The sequence below is a fragment of the Carlito syrichta genome, unplaced genomic scaffold (assembly GCF_000164805.1).
Source record: "Carlito syrichta isolate Samal-C Ts95f unplaced genomic scaffold, Tarsius_syrichta-2.0.1 Scaffold311588, whole genome shotgun sequence".
NCBI classification, from domain to species: Eukaryota; Metazoa; Chordata; class Mammalia; order Primates; family Tarsiidae; genus Carlito; species Carlito syrichta.
This window is the reverse complement of record NW_007255684.1, coordinates 10,276-31,090: the sequence shown is the minus strand read 5'-3', so window position 1 is coordinate 31,090 and position 20,815 is coordinate 10,276. Positions and strand designations below refer to the sequence as shown.

Here is a 20,815-nt window from a genome sequence, read left to right as displayed (position 1 = left end):
CCAGTCTGGGTGACAGAGTGAGACTCCAACTCAAAAAAAAAAAAAAAGAAATAGATTTGATATAAAATGGTCCATAAAATGAAACATTTCCTAATCTCTGTACTTCCTTGTTCTCCTATATGTACTATGAAATTAAAAAGTGAAACATGACTGAATGTGGTGACTCATGCCTGTAATCCCAGCACTCTGGGAGGTGGAGGCGAGAGAACTGTCTGAGTCCAGGGGTTCAAGACCAGCCAGGGCAAATTGGCAGGACTTTGTCTCTACAATAAATAAAAAAAATTAGCTGGGCATGGTGGCATGTACCTGTAGTACCAGTTATTTGGAAAGCGGAGGTGGAAGGAGCATGCCACTGCACTCCAACCTGGATAATGACAGAGTGAGACTCCTACTGCAGGAAAAAAAAAAAAAGTAAAATGTTTTACTTCTGAATCTATTTCTATGTAATGAGCTTTTATTTATGGACTTTAGACTATCTATGGATCTAAAGTTGTCATGTGTGACACAATGGGTGCCTGGTCCATTACCAGGGGGAGTGAGGGCCATCTAGAAGCCCAAACATCAGCTGCATGCAGCTTCTTATGCAGTAAATCCTCACTTATGCCCCACAGCTCAAAAATACATACAATAAAATAAAGTTGGCATGTGGTTCTGTGCTTAATTCGGGTGTGAATCTACAGCTTTGGCATTACAGCTTTTTGTAATAGTTTGAACCTTTCAAGTAGGAAGGAGAATGGGACAAATGAAAGTGATTTGTTACTGTCTTTTTTCAGGTTGGTTTGAAGATCAAGTGTTTCATGTTAATGCCTTTGGATTTCCACCCACTGAACCCTCTAGTACTACTAGGTATTAAAATGTTTTATTTAAATTCTATAGGAATTTGTAATACTGGCAGTAGTGAATGTAAGATAGTATTTCAGGCCTCCCAGTGCTTACAACAGGCTGTGTCCTTACACTGACTGTATAGAAAGAGGAGGCACAGCAAACCTACCCTATATACACCTCAGCCCAAGCCCTGTGCCTGGTCTGTATTGTGAATAGGGGGACATAGGGGGAAGAAAGATAGTACATCATATCTCAGTTATTACAAGGTCTCAGGCTTTGTGCCCAAATGGAAAGCACAATGGAAAATGGAATTCGAAGACCAGGTTTTATATATAATGTGAAAAGCAGCAGACTGGCCGAGTGCAGTGGCTCGTGCCTGTAATCCCAGCATGCTGGGAAGCCAAAGCAGGAGGATTGTTTGAGCCCAGGGGTTCGAAACCAAGCTGAGCAGCATAGTGAGACTTCATCTCAACAGAAAATAAAAAAATTAGCTGGGCGTGGCAGTGCATGCCAGTAGTTCCAGCTACTCAGGAGACTGGGGTGGAGGCATTGCCTGATCCCCAGGAGTCGGAGGCTGCGGCGAACGATGATCGCGTTACTGCACTCCAGCCTGGGTGACAGAGTGAAACTCTGACTCAAGAAAAGAAAGAAAGAGAGTGGGAAGGGGAGAGAGAGAGAAAGCTAACCGATTGGCACTCAGGTTAGTTGGTGTCATCCTTGTACTTTGGCTTTAATTGGGAACGATTTCCAATTTACTTTTTTTATTTATCAATAGGGGAATGAAAAGTTTAAGTGAAACAAGGGAGATAGGACACACCTAGAAGACAGTAATTCCCATATTAATATAAAGTTCTCATTTTTATATTCTTCTAATGAAGGAAAGTTAGAAGAGGCAGCTTGTAACTACTTCACAGAAGCTTCTTCCACCTCAGCTTTCCAAGTAGGTGGAACTATAGGCACATGCTACCATGCCCAGCTAATTTTTTAATTTATTGTAATTAGAGCTGTTACAAAAGGACCTTCTCAGAGAGGAGTTGAACTTCCTCTCACTTGAGGTATTTGGACATTAGCTGAAAGATGGTGTAAAAGCTGTAGCTGGAGGCCTGTGTGTTGAAAGTAGTCTACAGAGCTCTTTTTTCTTCTCATCTCTTTGAGGTGTTAAGAAACATTTTGAGCTGGGTGTGGTAGCCCATGCTTGTAATCCCAGCACTTTGGGAGGCTGAGGCAGGTGGATTGCTTGAGCCCAGGAGTTCGAGACCTGCCTGGGCAACATAGAAAGACCTTGTCTCTACAAAAAAAAAAAAAAAAAGTATCTGGGCGTGTAGTCCTAGCTACATAGGAGGCTGAGGCAGAAAGATCACTTGAACCCAAGAGATCAAGGCTGCACTGAGCTGTGATTGTGCCACTGCACTCCAGCCTGGGCAACAGAATTAGACCCCAACTCAAAAACATTTTCAGTTTCCAGTACATAAAAATTAGGAGATTTCTCATAAGGGTCTAGATTTCTGAGTTCTCTTTGAACAATTTCCAGCCAGGAGACAGATTGAGAACTCGACTCAAAAAAACAAACATTTTGAATTAGTTTCTAATATATAAAAATTAAGAGATTTCTCATAAAGGTTTAGATTTCTGAGTTCTCTTGAATAACTGGACCTGGCAATATGGCGCCTGAATTCTCACCTGGCAACAGCTATACTGCAGTGATTGCCAACCTTGGGCAGGGTATGTATGTGTGCCCAAGTTGGTGCCAGCTAACTGTTGCTTTAATTTTTTTTTTTTTGAGTTGTAGTCTCACTCTGTCACCCAGACTGGAGTGCAGTGGCTACTCCCGGCCACCGCAGCCTCGACCTGCTGGGCTCCAGCGATCCTTCCGAGTAGCCGGAATTACAGGCGCGCGCTACCACGCCCAGCTGATTTTTTAAAAAATTTATTGTAGAGATGAGGTCTCGCCAAGTTGCCCAGGCGGGTCTCGAACCCGCGGGCTCAGGCAATCCACTCACCTCAGCCTCCCAAAGCATGGGATTACAGGCTGAGCCACCGACCCCGGCCTGTTGCTTTAATATTTAATGTTACCTTCCTGGAGCCTGTAAACCTTTGAGTTTGCTATCTCAGGGGGAATTAAAGTAGTTACCATCTAACTGAGATTCTATGATGGTGGTGATGATTTTTAAAAGAAGAGTAAGTATTAAGAATTCAGTCCTAGGCCGGGCTTGGTGACTCAGCCTGTAATCCCAGCACTTTGGGAGGCCGAGATGAGAGGACTGCCTGAGCCCACAGGTTCAAGTCCAGCCCAGGCAGCTTGGCAAGACCTTGTCTCTACAATAAACCAAAAATTAGCCGGGTGTGGTAGCATGCACCTGTAGTTCTGGCTACTTGGAAGGCTGAGGCAGAAGGATCGCCGGAGCCCAGCGCTTTGACGCTGGGGTGGCTGTGAGCGTGCAGCTGTACTCTAGCCTGAGCAGCAAGTGAGACTCCAACTCAAAAAAAAAAAAAGAAGAAGAATTCAATCCTAGCATGCCTGAATAACCAGCACCTCCAACCTGTTTTAGTCTATGTGGTAATTTTTCATCTGCACCATATGGAATAAATCAAGTTCAAGCTTTGAAAGGTATTGTCTATTTCTATGTTTATGTAAACTAAATTGATAAGAAATTATCCATTTTAATTTCATTCAAAAGATAGAGGGTTGCATCTAATCACATATAATTTGATTTTTATGAGCCTATGGTGGTGGTGATGATTTTAAAAAGAAAAGTAAGGATTAAGAATTCAGTCCTGGCGCACCTGAATAAGCTGAGCATGTAAAGGCAGCAATTTCTGGTTGTGACTCACTGGCAGGGCAACCTTTGCAGAGCATCTGGTCTTCCTGTTAAAGGAATTGAGGAAAGGTGCTGGTCATTCTAAGGCAAACACAAGCCCCTATCCCACCAGCTCACTTCTAGTTGAGTGTTTTTGACGTGGCTTGTGGCTTTTTACAGTATAGTAGATTTTCTTTGGAATATATTTAGAGCAAAATTGCCATTGTCTTGGTGTTTTCATTTCATACAAGTTTCAAAATTACTATTTGGGAATGAGAGGTGGTTGGCCAATATTACCATTAATTTCTCTTTGGTCAAGAGATCATCATTGTAATGTTTCAAATTATTTTCCATTTTAATTATGCCATTTTCTTTTTCATTTTTTTGTGTTGCGGCTTCGCTCTGTTGCCCACACTGCAGTGCAGTGATCACAGCTCACCACAGCCTCAACTTCCTGGGCTCAGGCGATCTTTCCACCTTAGCCTCCTGAGTAACTGGGACTACAGGCGCACACCACCACACCCAACTAATTTTTAAAATTTTTTTGTAGAGACAAGGTCTTGCTATATTGCCTAGGCTAGTCTGGAACCCTGGGGCTCAAGCAGTTCTCCCGCCTCTGCCTCTCAAAATGCTGGGATTACAGGTGCGAGCCACTGCATCTGGCCTTGTTTTTTTTTGCTTTTTAAACTTTTAAAATTAAAAACAAAGGCACAAACACATTAGCCTGGGTCTGTACAATCAAGATCATTAATAGTACTGTCTTCTGCCTCCACACCTTGTCCACTGAAAGGGCCTTCGGGAACATTGATGCATGGAGCTGTCATCTTCCAAGGTGGCAGTGCTGGCTCTTGAAGGACCTGCCTGAGGCTGTTTGACAGTGACTTTTTTTTTTTTCTTAAGGTAGATTTATTAAAGGAAAGATACGCTGTGAAGGGCACAACGGGCAGAACAGCAGCAAGAATGCTTGCTGCCTGCCTTTTTTTTTTAAACAAGTAGGAGGACAGTTTAAAATACACTATAAAAAGTGAATACATAAACCACCAACACAGTCATTTATTATTATTGCCAAGTATTACTTCCTGTACGTTAGTGTGTGTTGTATACTTTTATATGACTGGCAGTGCAATAGGGGTTTACACCAGCGTTAACACAGACATGTGGGTAATGTGTTGTGCTAGGACATATGACGGTGATGTCACTGGGCAACAGGAATATTTTAGCTCCATTTTAATCCTTTGAAACCATCATATATGCAGTCCACTGTTGGCAGAAATGTCATTGTGCTGCACATGACTGCATATTAGATATATGTGAGTGTATGTATACATAGTAGATTCTCCTTACTCACAGATTCTTGCTAAAACGTGTAATTCCAGAATCAGTACTTATGATGCTTTAGCCTCAGTCAGTTAACAGCAAACAATTTTTTTTGAGTCGGGGTCTCACTTTGTTGCCCAGGCCTGAGTACAGTAGCATGATCACAGCTCACTGTAACCTTGACCTCCCAGGCTCAGGTAATCCTCTTGCCTCAGCTCTTGAGTAGCTGGGACTATAGGTGTGAGCCACCACAGCCAGCTAATTTTTCTTTAATGTTTTGTAGCACAAAGTTGCACTATGTTGCCCAGGCTGGTCTTAGATTCCTGGGCTCAAGTGATCCTCCTGTCTCAGCCTCCCAAAATACTGGGATTACAGGTGTGAGCCACCACACCCAGTCAATTTTGAGTCACCCAGCAAGCATGTACCCAGCTGAGGCAGAACAAGGTCATAAACTTACTTCTCTAGGAGATGACTAGAGAGCTAGGTACTGTGACTCACCCCTGTAATCCAGTACTTTGGCAGGCAGAGATGAGAGGATTGCCTGAGCCCATAGGTTCGAGATCAGCCTGGGCAACATGGCGAAACCTCCTCTCTACAATAAATCAAAAAATAGCTGGATATGGTGGCATAAGCCTGTAGTTCCAGCTACTTGGAAGACTGAGGCAGAAGGATTACCTGAGCCTAGCAGGTCGAGGCTGTGGTGGCAGTGAGTGTGCAACTGCGCTCCAGCCTGGGCAACACAGTGAGACTCCAACTTCAAAAAAAAAAAAAAAGAATGTTTAATCCTAGGGAATTAAGGACATATACTAACCTATATCCTGGTATGTGAAAAATTAGGAGCAATCTTTATTCAAGATTTCCTTCAAAGCTCAGTTTCATTCAAAGCTCAGCAAGAAAGGGTCAGTAGGAAAGTGGGTAATTCACACACTGCTAGGTTCCACCACTCACCCAGTCCACGCTGGCTGGCACCTTGAAGTTCCCAGCTTTGATGTTCCTACCTCAGAGATGCCTCTTTTGAGGATCTCACAAGAGGTTAGATTTCCCCAAAATTCACTCTTGTAGGATTCTACACTTTTCCTTTATAGAACTTATCACATTTGTAATCAGCTAATGTACTGAATGTCACAAATCATGCAATAAATATTTCATAGTAATGGAAAATGTTGACTGCATATTAGTAAATGAAAAAACAGGTACAAAGCAATGTACAGTATGCATCCATTTATAGTGCCAAAAAAAAAGGGAACAGATACAGGCCCATGTATTCATGCATAAAAAGAAACTCTCCAAATATACAGATATAGCTTGTTACACCTGACTCACTATTTGCAGTAGTTATGTTCTGTAAATTCTCCATGAACAATGGATTGGGACACTGAACCATAGCTCCTTGGGAAAAGATGTACATATAGACATAGATAGATTATAATCTTAAATCCTAAACCAATTCATCCTGGTAGATTCCCTTTTTTTTTGGAGTTAGGGTCTTACTCTACCACCCAGGCTGGAGTGCGGTGGCAGAATCACAGCTCACCAAAGCCTCCATCTCCTGGGCTCAAGCAATCCTTCCACCTTAGCTTCCTAAGTAGCTGGGACTCCAGGCACACGCCACCATGCCTGGCTAATTTGTTAATTTTTTGGTAGAGATGAGGCCTCGCTATGTTGCCTAGGCTGATCTCAAACTCCTGGGCTCAAGCAATCCTCCCACCTCAGCCTCTAAAAGTGCTGGGATTATAGGCAAGAGACACTGTGCCTGGCCTAGATTCTGTTTTTACAAATGACAAAAGTTGGTTCAGAGTGTTTCGTGTAGTACATTTTCAGACCTGGTGCAGTAGCTCACGCCTATAATTGCAGCACTTTGTGAGGCCAAGGTGAGAGGATTGCTTGAGCCCTTGGGTTTGAGACCAGCCTAGGCAACTTGGCAAGACCTCACCTCTATAATAAACCAAGAAAAAATTAGCTGGCCATGCTAATTTGGTGCTATTTGTAACACTTAGAAAGCACAAAGGTTATTTAAATGTTCTAAAATGAGACAGGAAGCATTACAGAAGCAGTAAATACTTGAGTAATGGGTGATACCTGTGTCTTTTACAACTGACTAAAGCAGATATTAATTTCCCATGTAGTTGAAAATAAGAGAAATGAGTACTTAATTTGAATACTATCTAACAGAAACCTCAGCCTGCACTCCAGCCTGGGCGACAGAGTGAGACTCCGACTCAAAAAAAAAAAAATAGTACATTTTCATCTGTTTACACTGAAAAATAACTCCATTAAATACAAAGACACTGAATTTGCAAAACTATTAGAAAAATATCTCTAGTAGAACATAGGCTAAAAGATAATAATTATGTTATAACTACCTAGGGCATACTATGGAAATACTAATTTTTTTGGAGGGCCTTCTAATACATCTGTGAAGACTTCTGCAAAACTAAAACAACTAGAAGAGGAGAACAAAGATGCTATGTTTGTGTTTATATCTGATGTTTGGTTGGATCAGGTTGAAGTATTGGAAAAACTTCGTATGATGTTTTCTGGTAAGTCTTATTTTTTTCTTTCTTGAACTCTTGATGGTTCATGTGTTAAAACTAAATTCTTTTTCAAAATGTATTTTTTTAAGTTTTCTATTTTTTAAAAAAACCATTTAGCTAGCAATGAGATATTTTAAATAAAATTTCATCTTAGTTTTTACATTAAAAAAAAACTATATATGTATGTATACAATTATATGTGTGTATCATGATAAATTAGAATTGGTCCTTAATATAGTATAAGAAAATGTATAAGAGGTTGGGGCTTTGGGGTCTGACAGAACAGGGTTGGAGTTTGAGGCTGCAATGAGCTGTGATTGCCCCACTGTACTCAGCCTGGGTGACAAAGCAAGACCCTGTCTCTTAGGGGGGGAAAAAAAAAGAACTGAATTTAAATACCAGCCTATTACCATGGGCAGGTTACTTAACCTAAGTCTCAGCTTATACGGACATTCTGAGGCTTAATTAAGCCAATGCAGGGACTGGCACATAGTAAGTGTTCAATGAATAGGCAGTGTTATTACTATTATTTTGATGTTATTAAAATAAGTTATTATTAAGCTAATACATTTTATTATTGAAAACTTATGGCTAACGGGTTTTTAACTTGATTATTAGACTAGAAAAGTGATGCTTAGCTGGGCGTGGTGGTTCATACCTGTAATCCCAGCATTTTGGGAGGCAGAGGCTAGAGGATTGCCTGAGCTCAGGGGTTTGAGACCAGCCTGGGCAACTTGGCGAGACCTCGTCTCTACAATAAGTCAATAAATTAGCCAAGCATGGTGGCACGTGCCTGTAGTTCCAGCTACTTCGAAGGCTGAGGCGGAAAGATCATCCGAGTCTAGCAGGCCGAGACTACAGTAGCTGTGAGTGTGCCACTGCACTCCAGCCTGGGTGACAGAGTGAGACTCCAACTCAAAAAAAAAAAAAGAAAAGTGATGTTCATTTACTTGTTTATTCTTTAGGCTATTCACCAGCACCTCCAACCTGCTTTATTTTGTGTGGTAATTTTTCATCTGCACCATATGGAACAAATCAAGTTCAAGCTTTGAAAGGTATTGAGTGTCTATTTAATAATAAGAAGTTGGCCGGGCTCAGTGGCTCAGCCTGTAATCCCAGCACTTTGGGAGCCCATGGGTTCGAGACCCACCCGGGCAACTTGGTGAGACCTTGTCTCTACAATATAAAAAAAAAATTAGCCGGGCAAGGTAGCGCTGGCCTGTAGTTCCGGCTACCTGGAAGGCTGAGGTGGAAGGATCACTGGAACCCAGCAGGTCGAGGCTATGGTGGCACGGAGCATGCCTCTGTACTCCAGTCTGGACGACAGAGTTAGACTCCAACTCAAACCAAGAAGTATTTCTGTTTATGTAAATTAAATTGTTATGAAATTATCCATAATATTTTAATTTCATTCGAAAGATAAATTATCCATAATATTTTAATTTCATTCGAAATCAAATCTAGTAACAATTTGACTTTTATGGGCCTTATATGCAAATTAAATTTAATATTCCTTTAAAATTTTAGATTCCCTAAGAACTTTGGCAGACGTAATATGTGAATTCCCTGATATTCACCAAAGGTAATGATCTACCACTATATTTTTTATTCAAACAATTTTGATTTAAGAAAAAAGAGCCGGGCTCGGAGGCTCAGCCTGTAATCCCGTGCTTTGGGAGGCTGAGGTGAGTGGATTGCCTGAGCCTGCGGGTTCGAGACCCACCTGGGCAACTTGGCGAGACCTCATCTCTACAATAAATCAAAAAATCAGCCGGGCGTGATAGCACGTGCCTGTAGTTCCAGCTACTTGGAAGGCTGAGGCAGAAGGATGGCCAGAGCCCAGCAGGTCGAGGCCGCGGGGGCCGGGAGCGGCCACTGCACTCCAGTCTGGGCAACAGAGTGAGACTCCAACTCAAAAAATAAAAAATAAAAAAAGAATACCAAGTTTTCTATTAGTGATTATTAAGAAACTAATAGAAGAAAGAGAAAGTTGAGAAGATTAAGAGAGCTAAGAGATAAAATTACCATGTTATTGTGATCATATGTGTTACACTGTACTAGAAATATATAGAGTGAAAAGTATTAAAAAGGAGGGTGATGATTTCAACATATTTTGAATTTCTTGGTGACATTATTCTAAGAGTCTAGCATGTTACCCTTCAGTATGGCAGTCATTGGCCACATGTGTCTCTTTAAAGTTTAATTAAAGTTAAATAAAATTTAAAATTCAAGCCATCAGCCTCACTAGCATTCAGTTGGACAGTGCAGATATGGAATATTTCTACTGTCACACTATAGACAATGTTGTTCTGGAGACTTGCAGTAGCTCACTTATTAAAACCATGAAATTAAAATTTTTAAAAATTAAAACAAGGTAATAACTTTTCTTTAAGTCACTGGGTAGTATTACAATAATGTATTTTTAAATGAATTATGTTTTGCTACAGTAGTCGTTTTGTGTTTGTACCTGGTCCAGAGGATCCCGGATTTGGTTCCATTTTACCAAGGTAAGTTTTATTCAGATGTTTACAACTGTAAAGAAAATTCTGTAAAATTTAAAAAAAAATTCATATCACCTAAATTGTTTCTATAGACCACCGCTTGCTGAAAGCATCACTAATGAATTCAGACAGAGAGTACCATGTTCGGTTTTTACTACCAATCCTTGCAGGTAAATATTAGTATTTTGCATTATACTTTTTTCATTTAAAAATTAACTCTAATCTTAACATTTTTCTCTGAATGTTGTCTGGTATGAATAAATATAAAAAGAAAATATTTTTGTTTTAGGATTTTCAAAACTTTGAAAATATTTTAACTACGTTTATTATTATTATTATTTTTAAAGCAGGATTTACTGGGAGAACAGAAAAGCTCTCACAGTGGGAAGGAACCTGAAGGGGTTGCTTTAACTACATTTAAATAACTCACTATTGAATTATGAATCGAGAAGCCTGAATTATGGATGGGGATTCTAAAATAGTTATTATGCATCCTGTAACACAAGTTACAATGGAAGCTGCTTGCTGTAATCTTAGGCTCTTACTGTGGAAACGCCCTTGGAGTCAGCCTTGGTTCTTCTTTTTTCTATCTTCTTTCACTCCATCGGTGACTTACCCAGTGCTCCAAGGCTTTAAATGTCATCTGTGTGTTGACACCTCCCAATGTTTATTTCTACACCCCTGACCTTTCTTCCAAACTCCAGACTTGAGTATCTAATTGTTTACTCATCATCTCCTCAACTTCAAAGTGAGCTCTTATCTTAATCCCCCACCATTTCCTCCAACCAGCTCTGTGGCCTTCTCAATCTTAGCTTATAGCATCTTTATCCTTCCAGTTGCTCAGGCTAAAAACTTTTGGGTTTCTCTCACATGTAGTTTTTTCTTTTTTTTTTTTTTAAGAAGTCTCACTTTGTCACCCAGGATGAAGTACAGTGGTACAGTTATGGCCACCACAACCTCTGCCTGCTGGGCTCAGGCGATCCTTCTACCTCAGCCTTCCAAGTAGCTGAAACTACAGGTGTGGGCCACCACGCCTGGCTAGTTTTTTTATTTATTGTAGAGATGAGGTCTTGTCATGTTGCCCAGGCTGGTCTCGAATTCCTGGACTCAGGCAATCCTCTCACCTCTGCCTTCCAAAATGCTGGAATAACATGTAGTTTTTCAGGAAGTCCTACTGACTTCAAGATACATCCAGGATCTGGCCACCTTTCTATACCTCTACCTCCATGACCCTTGACCGTCTTCTGAGGCCTGAATTACTGTATTCGTTTCCTAATTGGTCTCCAGTTTCTATCCCTTTTCTTCTATTGTATTTTTTTTTTAATTTTATTTTATTGCAGAGACAGGTCTCACCAAATTGCCCAGGTCTCAAACTACAGGGCTCAGGCAATCCTCTCACCTCCACCTCTCAATGTGTTAGGATTACAGGCATGAGCCAGTGTCTGGCCTCAGGTCTATTCTTGATACAGGGTTAAAATGTAAGGCATATGGCATCCCCCTTCTGATCCTGTAAGATGGGGCCCCTCATGTCATGCATTAACAGCCATCCCCTTGCAGTGGTAATTAAGGCTCTGTATGGTCTGGCTTCTATTGCCTCTCTGATTTCCTCTCCTCTACATTTATTCCAGTCACACCAGCCTCCCTTGTGTCCTTCAAGTGTGCCAAGTGTGCTTCAGTCTAAGGGCCTGTGCTCCTACTCCCTGGGGCCTGCAGTACTCTCCTTCTGGATGTCTGCTTGACTAAGTCCCTTGCCCTCTTGAAGCCTGTGCTCACATCTCACTTTATTATGAGCCCTGCCTGTTCTGATCATCCTATTTAGTACTCCAGCCTCCTAGACCTTCTCTTCCCACATAAAATCCGTCTTTCTTTTCCCCATACATTTAATTATCTTACAACACACTATATAATTGTCATATTATTTTCTCATGAATACCAGGATCTTTTTGTTCACTAATCCCTGGCAGGGCGGGCAGATATGAAGAGCTCCATACATAGCTCCTGAATGAGTGGATGCATAGACAGACTCTGGTTGAATTTTTGCTGCGATGAATAGTGGGAAGTGGGGATTGCTTTGTATTGCACAACATTTTGCCTTTAAAATGATCTCTTTTTGTTCCAAGGAAGTTAAATTCAACTATTATTTTCATTTCAGAATTCAGTATTGTACACAAGAAATTATTGTCTTCCGTGAAGACTTAGTAAATAAAATGTGCAGAAACTGTGTCCGTTTTCCTAGTAGCAATTTGGCTATTCCTAATCATGTAAGTCAAGAATCTTCCGTATTCCATGATCTTACATATAAAATTTTATTAGGTTACTTTATAACTTGCCTTTGTGTTATGACATTTATTTGTGGTTCAAAATAATTTGCACATACTTTTGTCATTAAGTTACTTTGTATGAATAAGGTAGTGTTTCTTAGCTTTCTACTTAAGTATTCCCTAACAGACAAAGAAAAGCTTAGAATAAGCAGAAAGTTTCTTAGGAGCTTTCTGCTTTGCCTTTAAAACTCTCAGATTGTACTTTAAAAATATGTATATTTGTTTTAACAATATGTTCATACTAGCCAGGTGTAGTGACTCATGCCTGTAGTTTCAGCACTTTGGAAAGCTGAGGCAGGAGCCCAGGAGTTCAAGACCAGCCTGGGCAACATAGCAAGACCTTGTCCCCACAAAAAAATAAAAAAATTAGTTCGGTGTGGTGATGCATGCCTGTAGTCCCAGCTACTTAGGAAGCTGAGGGGAAAAGGTTGCCTGAACCCAGGAGGTTGAGGCTGCAGTGAGCTGTCATTGTACCACTGCACTCTAGCCTGGGTGACAGAGACCCTGACTCAGAAAAAAATATCCATATGGTTCCTGTTTATTAACCCTTTGCCCTCAGAGCCATCTCGTGGGTCACATACAGGCAGCTCAACCACACTTTTTTACAAAAAAGTAAAAAGTGAATCACTTCATATGAAATAGTATAGTGTTGGAATCAATTATTTTTTGTAATTATATTTGACTTATAATGGAATTTTGAACATTGGGGAACTTATTTATGACAAAAAAATCATAATTTTTTATCTTATGTTTTTCTAGTATGTGAAACAGTCACTGACATGCATTGCAGTTTCATCAATAACATGCTGTGCAATAGTAATTTGTTTAACGCCTTCCATGTGGTGTTTTTCTATTTGAGCAGACAATGCAGTTTCATGTTCTTCCTCCCACATTAATAATATGTAATATATTGTCCAGTCTGTTGTTCAAAGACATGGAAGGATGTGCTCATGATTCCCAAAAACCACTTTTCAACGGATTGAACAGAAGCTTGACAAACTTCAAATGGGACATAGGCTTTTCAGTGTTTTTGAATGGAACACTTCAAGGAAACATACATTTTTGATAAATTTGTGCTTGCATAAGTTTGTTTTATATAATCACCAACAATTTCTTTATGTCCCCTGAGAGGGGAGACCCGAGTGGTTTGCTAGATTTACAGTATCCCCTCAGAGGGAATGTCCAAGTGCAAAGGGTTAATATTTTATATGGTGTGCACACCTCAGAAGAATGTACACTGTTTGTCTGGTACCTTCATGGTTCCCTGACATCCAGTTTAGTCCCTGGTTTTATGGACCCCCGTTTGAGAAGTACAGAAGCAGATCCTGCATTTTTATTTGTTTTATAATAGTTGAAGTTTATGTAGATTGAATATTGATTCTTGCTTTACTCAAGCTATGAAACTATTTGTATTTGTATTTTTTTTAAGTTGGAGTCTCACTCTGTTGCCCAGGTTGTAGTGCAGTGTGGTACACTCACGGCCACCGCAGCCTTGACCTGCTGGGCTCAGATCATTCCACCTCAGCCTTCCACATAACCACCACAGGCATATGCTACCACACCTGGCTAATTTTTTATTTAGTGTAGAGACAAGGTCTCACCAAGTTGCCCAGGCTGGTCTCAAACACCTAGGCTCAGACAATCCTCTTGCCTCTACCCCTCCCAAAGTGTGGGATTACAGATGTGAGCCACCGCACCTGGCTGAAACAATTTTTACATGACCAGAATTAGTAAATGAGTTTATTATACAGCCATAAGTATAACTGGTCCAATATGACTATTTGGTAGAGTCTTTTTTGAGTTGGAGTCTCACTCTGTCGCCCACACTGGAGTACACTGGCCGCTCCCGGCCACTGCAGCCTCGACCTGCTGGGCTCTGGTGATCCTTCCGACTCAGCCTTCCAAGTATCTGGAGCTACAGGCCCGCACTACCATACCTGGCTAATTTTTTGATTTACTGTAGAGATAAGGTCTCACCAAGTTGCCCAGGCGGGTCTCGAACCCATGGGCTCAGGCAATCCACTCACCTCAGCTGGGAGAGTCATTTTTATGGTATATAATATTAAATGAAAATGTACTGTTTTTTTTTTCCAAAATACACAGCTCTGTGTACTGTTTTTTTTTTCCAAAATTCCCAAAGCTCTGTGATTCAAAGCGATCCTAATTGTTTCTCAGATTCTCTGAGTCCTTTAGATAATTAATGTTTAAACTGAAAGTATTTGTTTAGCTATGTTCGTTTTTACAAGTGACTGACTTTTGCTTTGTTCTGTGTTTTTTTGTAGTTTGTAAAGACTATCTTATCCCAAGGACATCTGACTCCTCTGCCTCTTTATGTCTGCCCAGTGTACTGGGCATATGACTATACTTTGAGAGTGTATCCTGTGCCTGATCTGCTTGTCGTTGCAGACAAATATGATCCTTTCACTGTGACCAATACGGAATGTCTCTGCATAAACCCTGTAAGAATGTATTAACCTTATACAGTCATTTATTTTTCAAGTTTGGAGTGTATTTCTTTAAATTTAAAATACAGATTTACTGCCGGGCTTGGTGGCTCAGCCTGTAATCCCGTGCCTTTGGGAGGCTGAGGTGAGTGGATTGACTGAGCCTGCAGGTTCGAGACCCGCCTGGGCAGCGAGACCTCATCTCTACAATAAATAAAAAAATCAGCCGGGCGTGGTAGCACACGCCTGTAGCTCCAGCTACTCGGAAGGCTGAGGTGGATCACCGGAGCTCAGTAGGTCGAGGCTGCGGTGTCTGGGAGCAGCCACTGCACTCCAGTCTGGGCGACGGAGTGAGACTCCAACTCAAAAAAAAAAAAAAAATACAGATTTAGTCAGGTGCAGTGGCTCATGCCTATAATCCCAGCACTTTGGAAGGCGAAGGCGAGAGGATTGCCTGAGCAACTTGACGAGACTTCATCTCTAATAAATCAAAAACATTAGCTGGGTGTGATGGTGCATGCCTGTGGTTCCAGCTACCTGAAAGGCTGAGGTGGAAGGATCACCTGAGCCCAGCAGGTCTAGGCTGCAGTGGCCGGGAGTGTGCCACTGCCTTCCAGCCTGGACAACAGACTTAGACTCTGACTCCAAAAAAAAAATTAGAATTAAAAAAATACATATTTAGTAAATTTATTGTTAAGTCAGGAACATTGGCTCATACCTGTAATCCTCGCATTTTGGGAGGCTGAGATAAGAGGATTGCCTGACCATACGGATTCGAGACCAGTCTGAGAAACATAGGAAGACCTCAACTCTACAATAAATCAAAAAATTAGCCAGGTATGATGGCACACGTCTGTAGTTTCAACTATTTGGAAGGCTGAAGTGAAAAGATCACCTGAGCCCAGCAGGTCAAGGGTACGGTGGCTGTGAGCATGCCACTACACTTGAGTCTGGGTAACAGAGTGAGACTCTGACTAAAAAAATAAAATTTACTGTCAAGTAAAAATATACTGTTAATGAAGCAATGAATTAGTTTGGTATCTACAGAAAGTTCTTAAGCATAATCTTCTATATAGTATGTGACTATACTAATGTGACTGTTGTTTGAAAACATATCAATCCAAATGAGTATTTTCTTTTTCAGGGTAACGTATCTTGGAATTCCTTTTTAGGAATTGCTTTTAGAGCCTATATCCCAATTTCTTTAACATATTGATGATACTCATCCTTTGAGGATGATTTTTATTTTTGGAAATTGCCCAAGTCCCAAAAGTCTTAAGTCTGATGAATGTAGACACTTCATTGGGGGACATTTTATCATTTGATTTTTTTTTTTTTTTTTTTGAGTTGGAGTCTCACTCTGTTGCCCAGACTGGAGTGCCGCTCCCGGCCACTGCAGCCTCGACCTGCTGGGCTCTGGTGATCCTTCCACCTCAGCCTTCCAAGTAGCCGGAATTACAGGCATGCGCTACCACGCCCAGCTGGTTTTTTGATTTATTGTAGAGATGAGGTCTCGCTGCTGAGGCGAGTCTTGAACCCGCAGGCGGCTCAGGCAGTCCACTCACCTCAGCCTCCCAAAGGCACGGGATTATAGGCTGAGCCATGGAGCCCGTCTTATGTTCTTTAAATTTAACAACTTGGGGTATTCTTCTAGTTAATGCTTCATTTACATATACCTTATTTCTAAGGTTTTCTATGTTTTCATCCTGTGAGTCAATAGCCACCTTCCACACCGTTATCTTTTTTTTTTTAGCCTTATTTATGCCATTTGTGCACACTCAAAACTTGCTTTTGACATTGTTTCATCCTTTCTTGATGCTTTTTCACATTAATGGATGCCTGTTATAGGCCAGGCATTGGGCTGGATGCTGGAGACACAAAGATTGTAAAGACAGGGCCTCTGCTGAGCAGCTTTTGAAGTTTTACAACAGAGAGACAATTGCATGAGGGGGGATGGCTGCTCACTTGCCTTGGGGGCATATTGAGATTGCATCAAACTCAGATTGTCATTGGAGGGAGGGGCAGGAGGAACTTCTTGAACTTGATGTCTGAGTGTCTCACATGCATATTTAGCATTACAGAGTTCTGTTCATTTCTTGCTGTTGTTTTTTTGAGGTGGAGTCTCACTCAGTTGCCCAGGCTGGAGTGCAGTGGCACACTCATGGCCACCACAGCTTCAACCTGCTGGGCTCAGGCAGTCCTTCCACTTTAACTTTCCAAGTAGCTAGAACTACAGGCATGAGCCGCCATGCCTGGCTAATTTTTTGATTTTTATTGTAGAGACAAGGTCTCATCATGTTGCTCAGGCTGGTCTCGAACCTCTGGTCTTAAACAATCCTCTCACCTCAGCCTCCCAAAGTGCCGAGATTATAGGCTTGAGCCCACTGTGCCCGGCCTCTGTTCATTTCTTACACTTGGTAGAGCTGCTCCTGTAAGTTTCCAGTCATTTTAGCATAAGGCTGTCTAGCCAACTCAGGAGACTTTTGCTTCAAGTAGAGATATTTTATAGTAACTTCTTTCTATAAAGATGATGTATAAATCTGTTGTTTTATAGTCACATCTTTGTAACTTTAAATCATGACCATGGAATTTGATTTTTAAAATAGGGATTATTTTGACTGGATGTTGTGGCCCACGCCTGTAATCCCAGCACTTTGAAAGGCCAAGGTGGGAGGACTGCTTGAGGCCCGGAGTTAAGACCAGCCTGGGCAACACTGTGAGACCATGTCTCTGTGAAAAATAGAGACATAAGCCAAGTGTAGTGGCATGTGCCTGTAATCATAACTACTCAGGAGGCTGAGGCGGAGGGATCGCCTGGGCCAGCAGTCAAGCTGTGATGAGCTGTGACTGTGCCACTGCACTTCAGCCTGGATGACAGAGACTCCAACTCACAAAAAAAAAGGGATTATTTTATAAAAGTTGAGCATTAGCCTGACTCTGTAGCTCAGCCTGTAATCCCAGCACTTTGGGAGGTTGAGGAGAGTGGATTGCCTGAGCCCCTGGGTTCGAGACAGGCCTGAGTAACTTGGTGAGACCTCGTCTCTATAATAAAATAAAAAATTAGGCCAGACTCGGTGGTTCAGCCTGTAATTCCAGCACTTTGGGAGGCCAAGGCTAGTGGACTGCCTGAGCCCACAGGTTTGAGACCGACCTGGACAACTTGGCGAGACCTGGTCTCTACAATAAATCAAGTTAGCTGGGCATGGTAGCACACAACTATAGTTCTGACTACTTGGAAGGCTGAGGCGGAAGAATCGCTGGAGCCCAGTGGGTGGATGCTGGGGTGGCTGTGGGTTTGCCACTGCAATGCAGCCTGGGTAACAGAGTGAGAATCGAACTCAAAACAAAAAAAAAAAACAAAAGAAGTTGAGTATTTACTTAGATTTTTTTTCTCTCCAAAAGGGCTCTTTTCCAAGAAGTGGATTTTCATTCAAAGTTTTTTATCCTTCCAATAAGATAGTAGAAGATAGGTAAGTATGTCTGCAAAAACATAAAGAAGCTTTTTCTTGGTGTTATTTTGCTTAAAATCCCACGTTCTGTGCTTATGTGGACATTTTTAAAATTTTCATTGAAATGTACTAGGTTCAACTTATGGTAATGCCGTGTGACATAGAATTGTACATACTTAATGGTCATTTGTGCTAAAATAGATCAGGAACTGTTTGCTGAGGGGAATCTCAGACCCCTTCAGCGAAGAAAAGGTGGGCTAGTTCTCTTACAGGCCAACTTCTCATGATGATCTTATTCTTCCAAGAGGTTCGCCCTGCTCTTCATATGATTCTCAAAGCCTAGGTGATTTGCTTTAAATTGGCAGCATAGAAATGGTGAGGAGTTACCACTATGTGAGTTTGGGGATGGTAAGGAGTTGAGATGACAGGCAAGTTTGGGGAAAGAATAATCATCTGAGACTGGGCGCAGTGGCTCACGCCTATAATCCTAGAACTTTGGAAGACCAAGGTAAGAGGATTGCCTGAACCCAAGGGTTCGAGTCCAGCCTGGGCAACTTGGTGAGACCTCTTCTCTACAATAAATTAAAAAATTAGCCAGGCGTGATGGAGCATGCCTGTAGTTCCAGCTTCTTGGAAGGCTAAGGCTGAAGGATCACCTGAGCCCTGGAGGTCGAGGCTGCGGTGGCCATGAGCGTGCCCCTGCACTCCAGTCTGGGCGACAGAGTGAGACTCAAAAAGAATAAACTTTTTGCTCAAATATTAGTGAAATCATATTGAGGAATTAATCATAGAAATGCAGTCAATGTTGAAAAGGTTAATAACCCTGTTTCAACATGTATCTTCAAATAGTTTTATTAAAAAACACAATGTTGGTGGTATAATAAGGTTAAAAAACTCCCACATATGGTTGGTCAGAAGGAAAAATGGTAAAAACTTTTATGGAAGGCAGTTTTACAAGATTTTTTAAGACCTAAAATGCATGCATCAGCAATTCCATTTCTAGGAATTTAATCCTACAGGTATACATGAGCTTATGCATAAAAGTGGATACAGTTGTTTTTACTGCAGTTTTTATAATATCAAAAGAAAAGGCTGGGCTGGTGGCTCAGCCTGTAATCCCAGCACTTTGGGAGGCCAAGGCAAGTGGATTGCCTGAGCTCGTGGGTTCGAGACCAGCCCAGGCAACTTGGCAAGACCTCCCTCTCTACAGTAAAATAAAAAATAGCTGGGTGTGGTAGCACATGTCTGTAGTTCCAGCTACTGGGAAGGCTGAGGCAGAAGGATCCTTGGAGCCCAGAAGGTCAACGCTGGGGTGTCTGTGAGCGTGTGTGCCACTGCACCACAGCCTGGGCAAAAGAGTGAGGCTCCAACTCCAAAAAAAAAGAAAAAAGCAAAGAGCTTATATATATATATGTTTTTACTTATTCAGAAATTTTAAAAGCCTTAAAGGAAATAAATTATAAACAATGTATTTACTGATAAGGAATGTGTAGGAAGTATGCATAATACTGTCACATGTATATATGTGTGTGTGTGTGTGTGTGTGTGTGTGTGTGTATATATATATATATATACACTTTTTTTTTTTGAGTTGGAGTCTCACTCTGTTGCCCAGACTGGAGTGCAGTGGCACACTCCTGGTCACCTCAGCCTTCACCTGCTGGGCTCAGGCAATCCTTCTGCCTCAGCCTTCTAAGTAGCCGGAACTACAGGCGTACGCTACCACACCCGGCTAATTTTTTGATTTATTGTAGAGATGAGGTCTCGCCAAGTTGCCCAGGCAGGTCTCGAACCCATGGGCTCAGGCAATCCACTCACCTCAGCCTCCCAAAGCACAGGATTACAGGCTGAGCCACCGAGCACGGCTCACATGTATATTTTTAAAGTGTAAACTCACAAATACACATACTTATATATGGTTAGACTATTTTTTTTCAATTAGACTACTTTTATAAGGATATACAGTTGTTTTTTGGGAAGCAGAAATGAGATATGATACTGATTTATTTTTTGGTGTCTCCTCTTGAATTTGGAACAATGCATGTATTGACCTATTTTTATAATTAGTGAACTGCAACTAAATACTAAGAAATGTACAATAACAGAAGTTTTTAAAATGCTTAATTTTATGAATTTTTTTCTATTTTCAGCAAACTTCAAGACTTTTGAGATTCTTAATGACCATCTGAAGAAACAAAATACACCAATTTATGTTTAATTCTATATTTTATATGACTGATGTTAAGTTACAATAAAGTTATGGCAAGCTTTAGAACGTTCTTAAATTTGTATTTTATGAAATTTTGATGTTGTTAAAAAATGATAGTACATTTGCACTTAAAAACTAAAGTTTGGCCAGGCTCGGTGGCTCAGCCTGTAATCCCGTGCTTTGGGAGGCCGAAGTGAGTGGATTGCCTGAGCCCGCGGGCTCGAGACCTGCCTGGGCAACTTGGTGAAACCTCATCCCTACAATAAAAATAAAAAAATCAGCCGGGTGTGGTAGCATGCACCTGTAGTTCCAGCTACTTGGAAGGCTGAGGCAGGATTGCTGGAGCCCAGCAGGTCAAGGCTGTGGTGGCCGGGAGCGGCCACTGCACTCCAGTCTGGGTGGACAGAGTGAGACTCT

At 41.4% G+C, this 20,815-nt stretch overlaps 1 protein-coding gene across 1 annotated transcript in view; it reads left to right on the top strand.

Annotated features, from left to right (window-relative positions):
- The window catches only part of POLE2 (DNA polymerase epsilon 2, accessory subunit), a 32,995-nt gene extending 12,531 nt beyond the window's left edge, over positions 1 to 20,464 (top strand). The window contains exons 8-17 of the mRNA XM_021717958.1: positions 774 to 846; positions 7,308 to 7,480; positions 8,440 to 8,529; positions 9,002 to 9,056; positions 9,922 to 9,981; positions 10,068 to 10,145; positions 12,128 to 12,236; positions 14,579 to 14,755; positions 18,143 to 18,210; positions 20,340 to 20,464. Of these exons, the coding sequence (XP_021573633.1) occupies positions 774 to 846; positions 7,308 to 7,480; positions 8,440 to 8,529; positions 9,002 to 9,056; positions 9,922 to 9,981; positions 10,068 to 10,145; positions 12,128 to 12,236; positions 14,579 to 14,755; positions 18,143 to 18,210; positions 20,340 to 20,358 (902 nt within the window). The 3' untranslated portion in view covers positions 20,359 to 20,464. The remainder of the gene's footprint in view (positions 1 to 773; positions 847 to 7,307; positions 7,481 to 8,439; positions 8,530 to 9,001; positions 9,057 to 9,921; positions 9,982 to 10,067; positions 10,146 to 12,127; positions 12,237 to 14,578; positions 14,756 to 18,142; positions 18,211 to 20,339) is intronic.
- Positions 20,465 to 20,815: the final 351 nt, after the last annotated feature.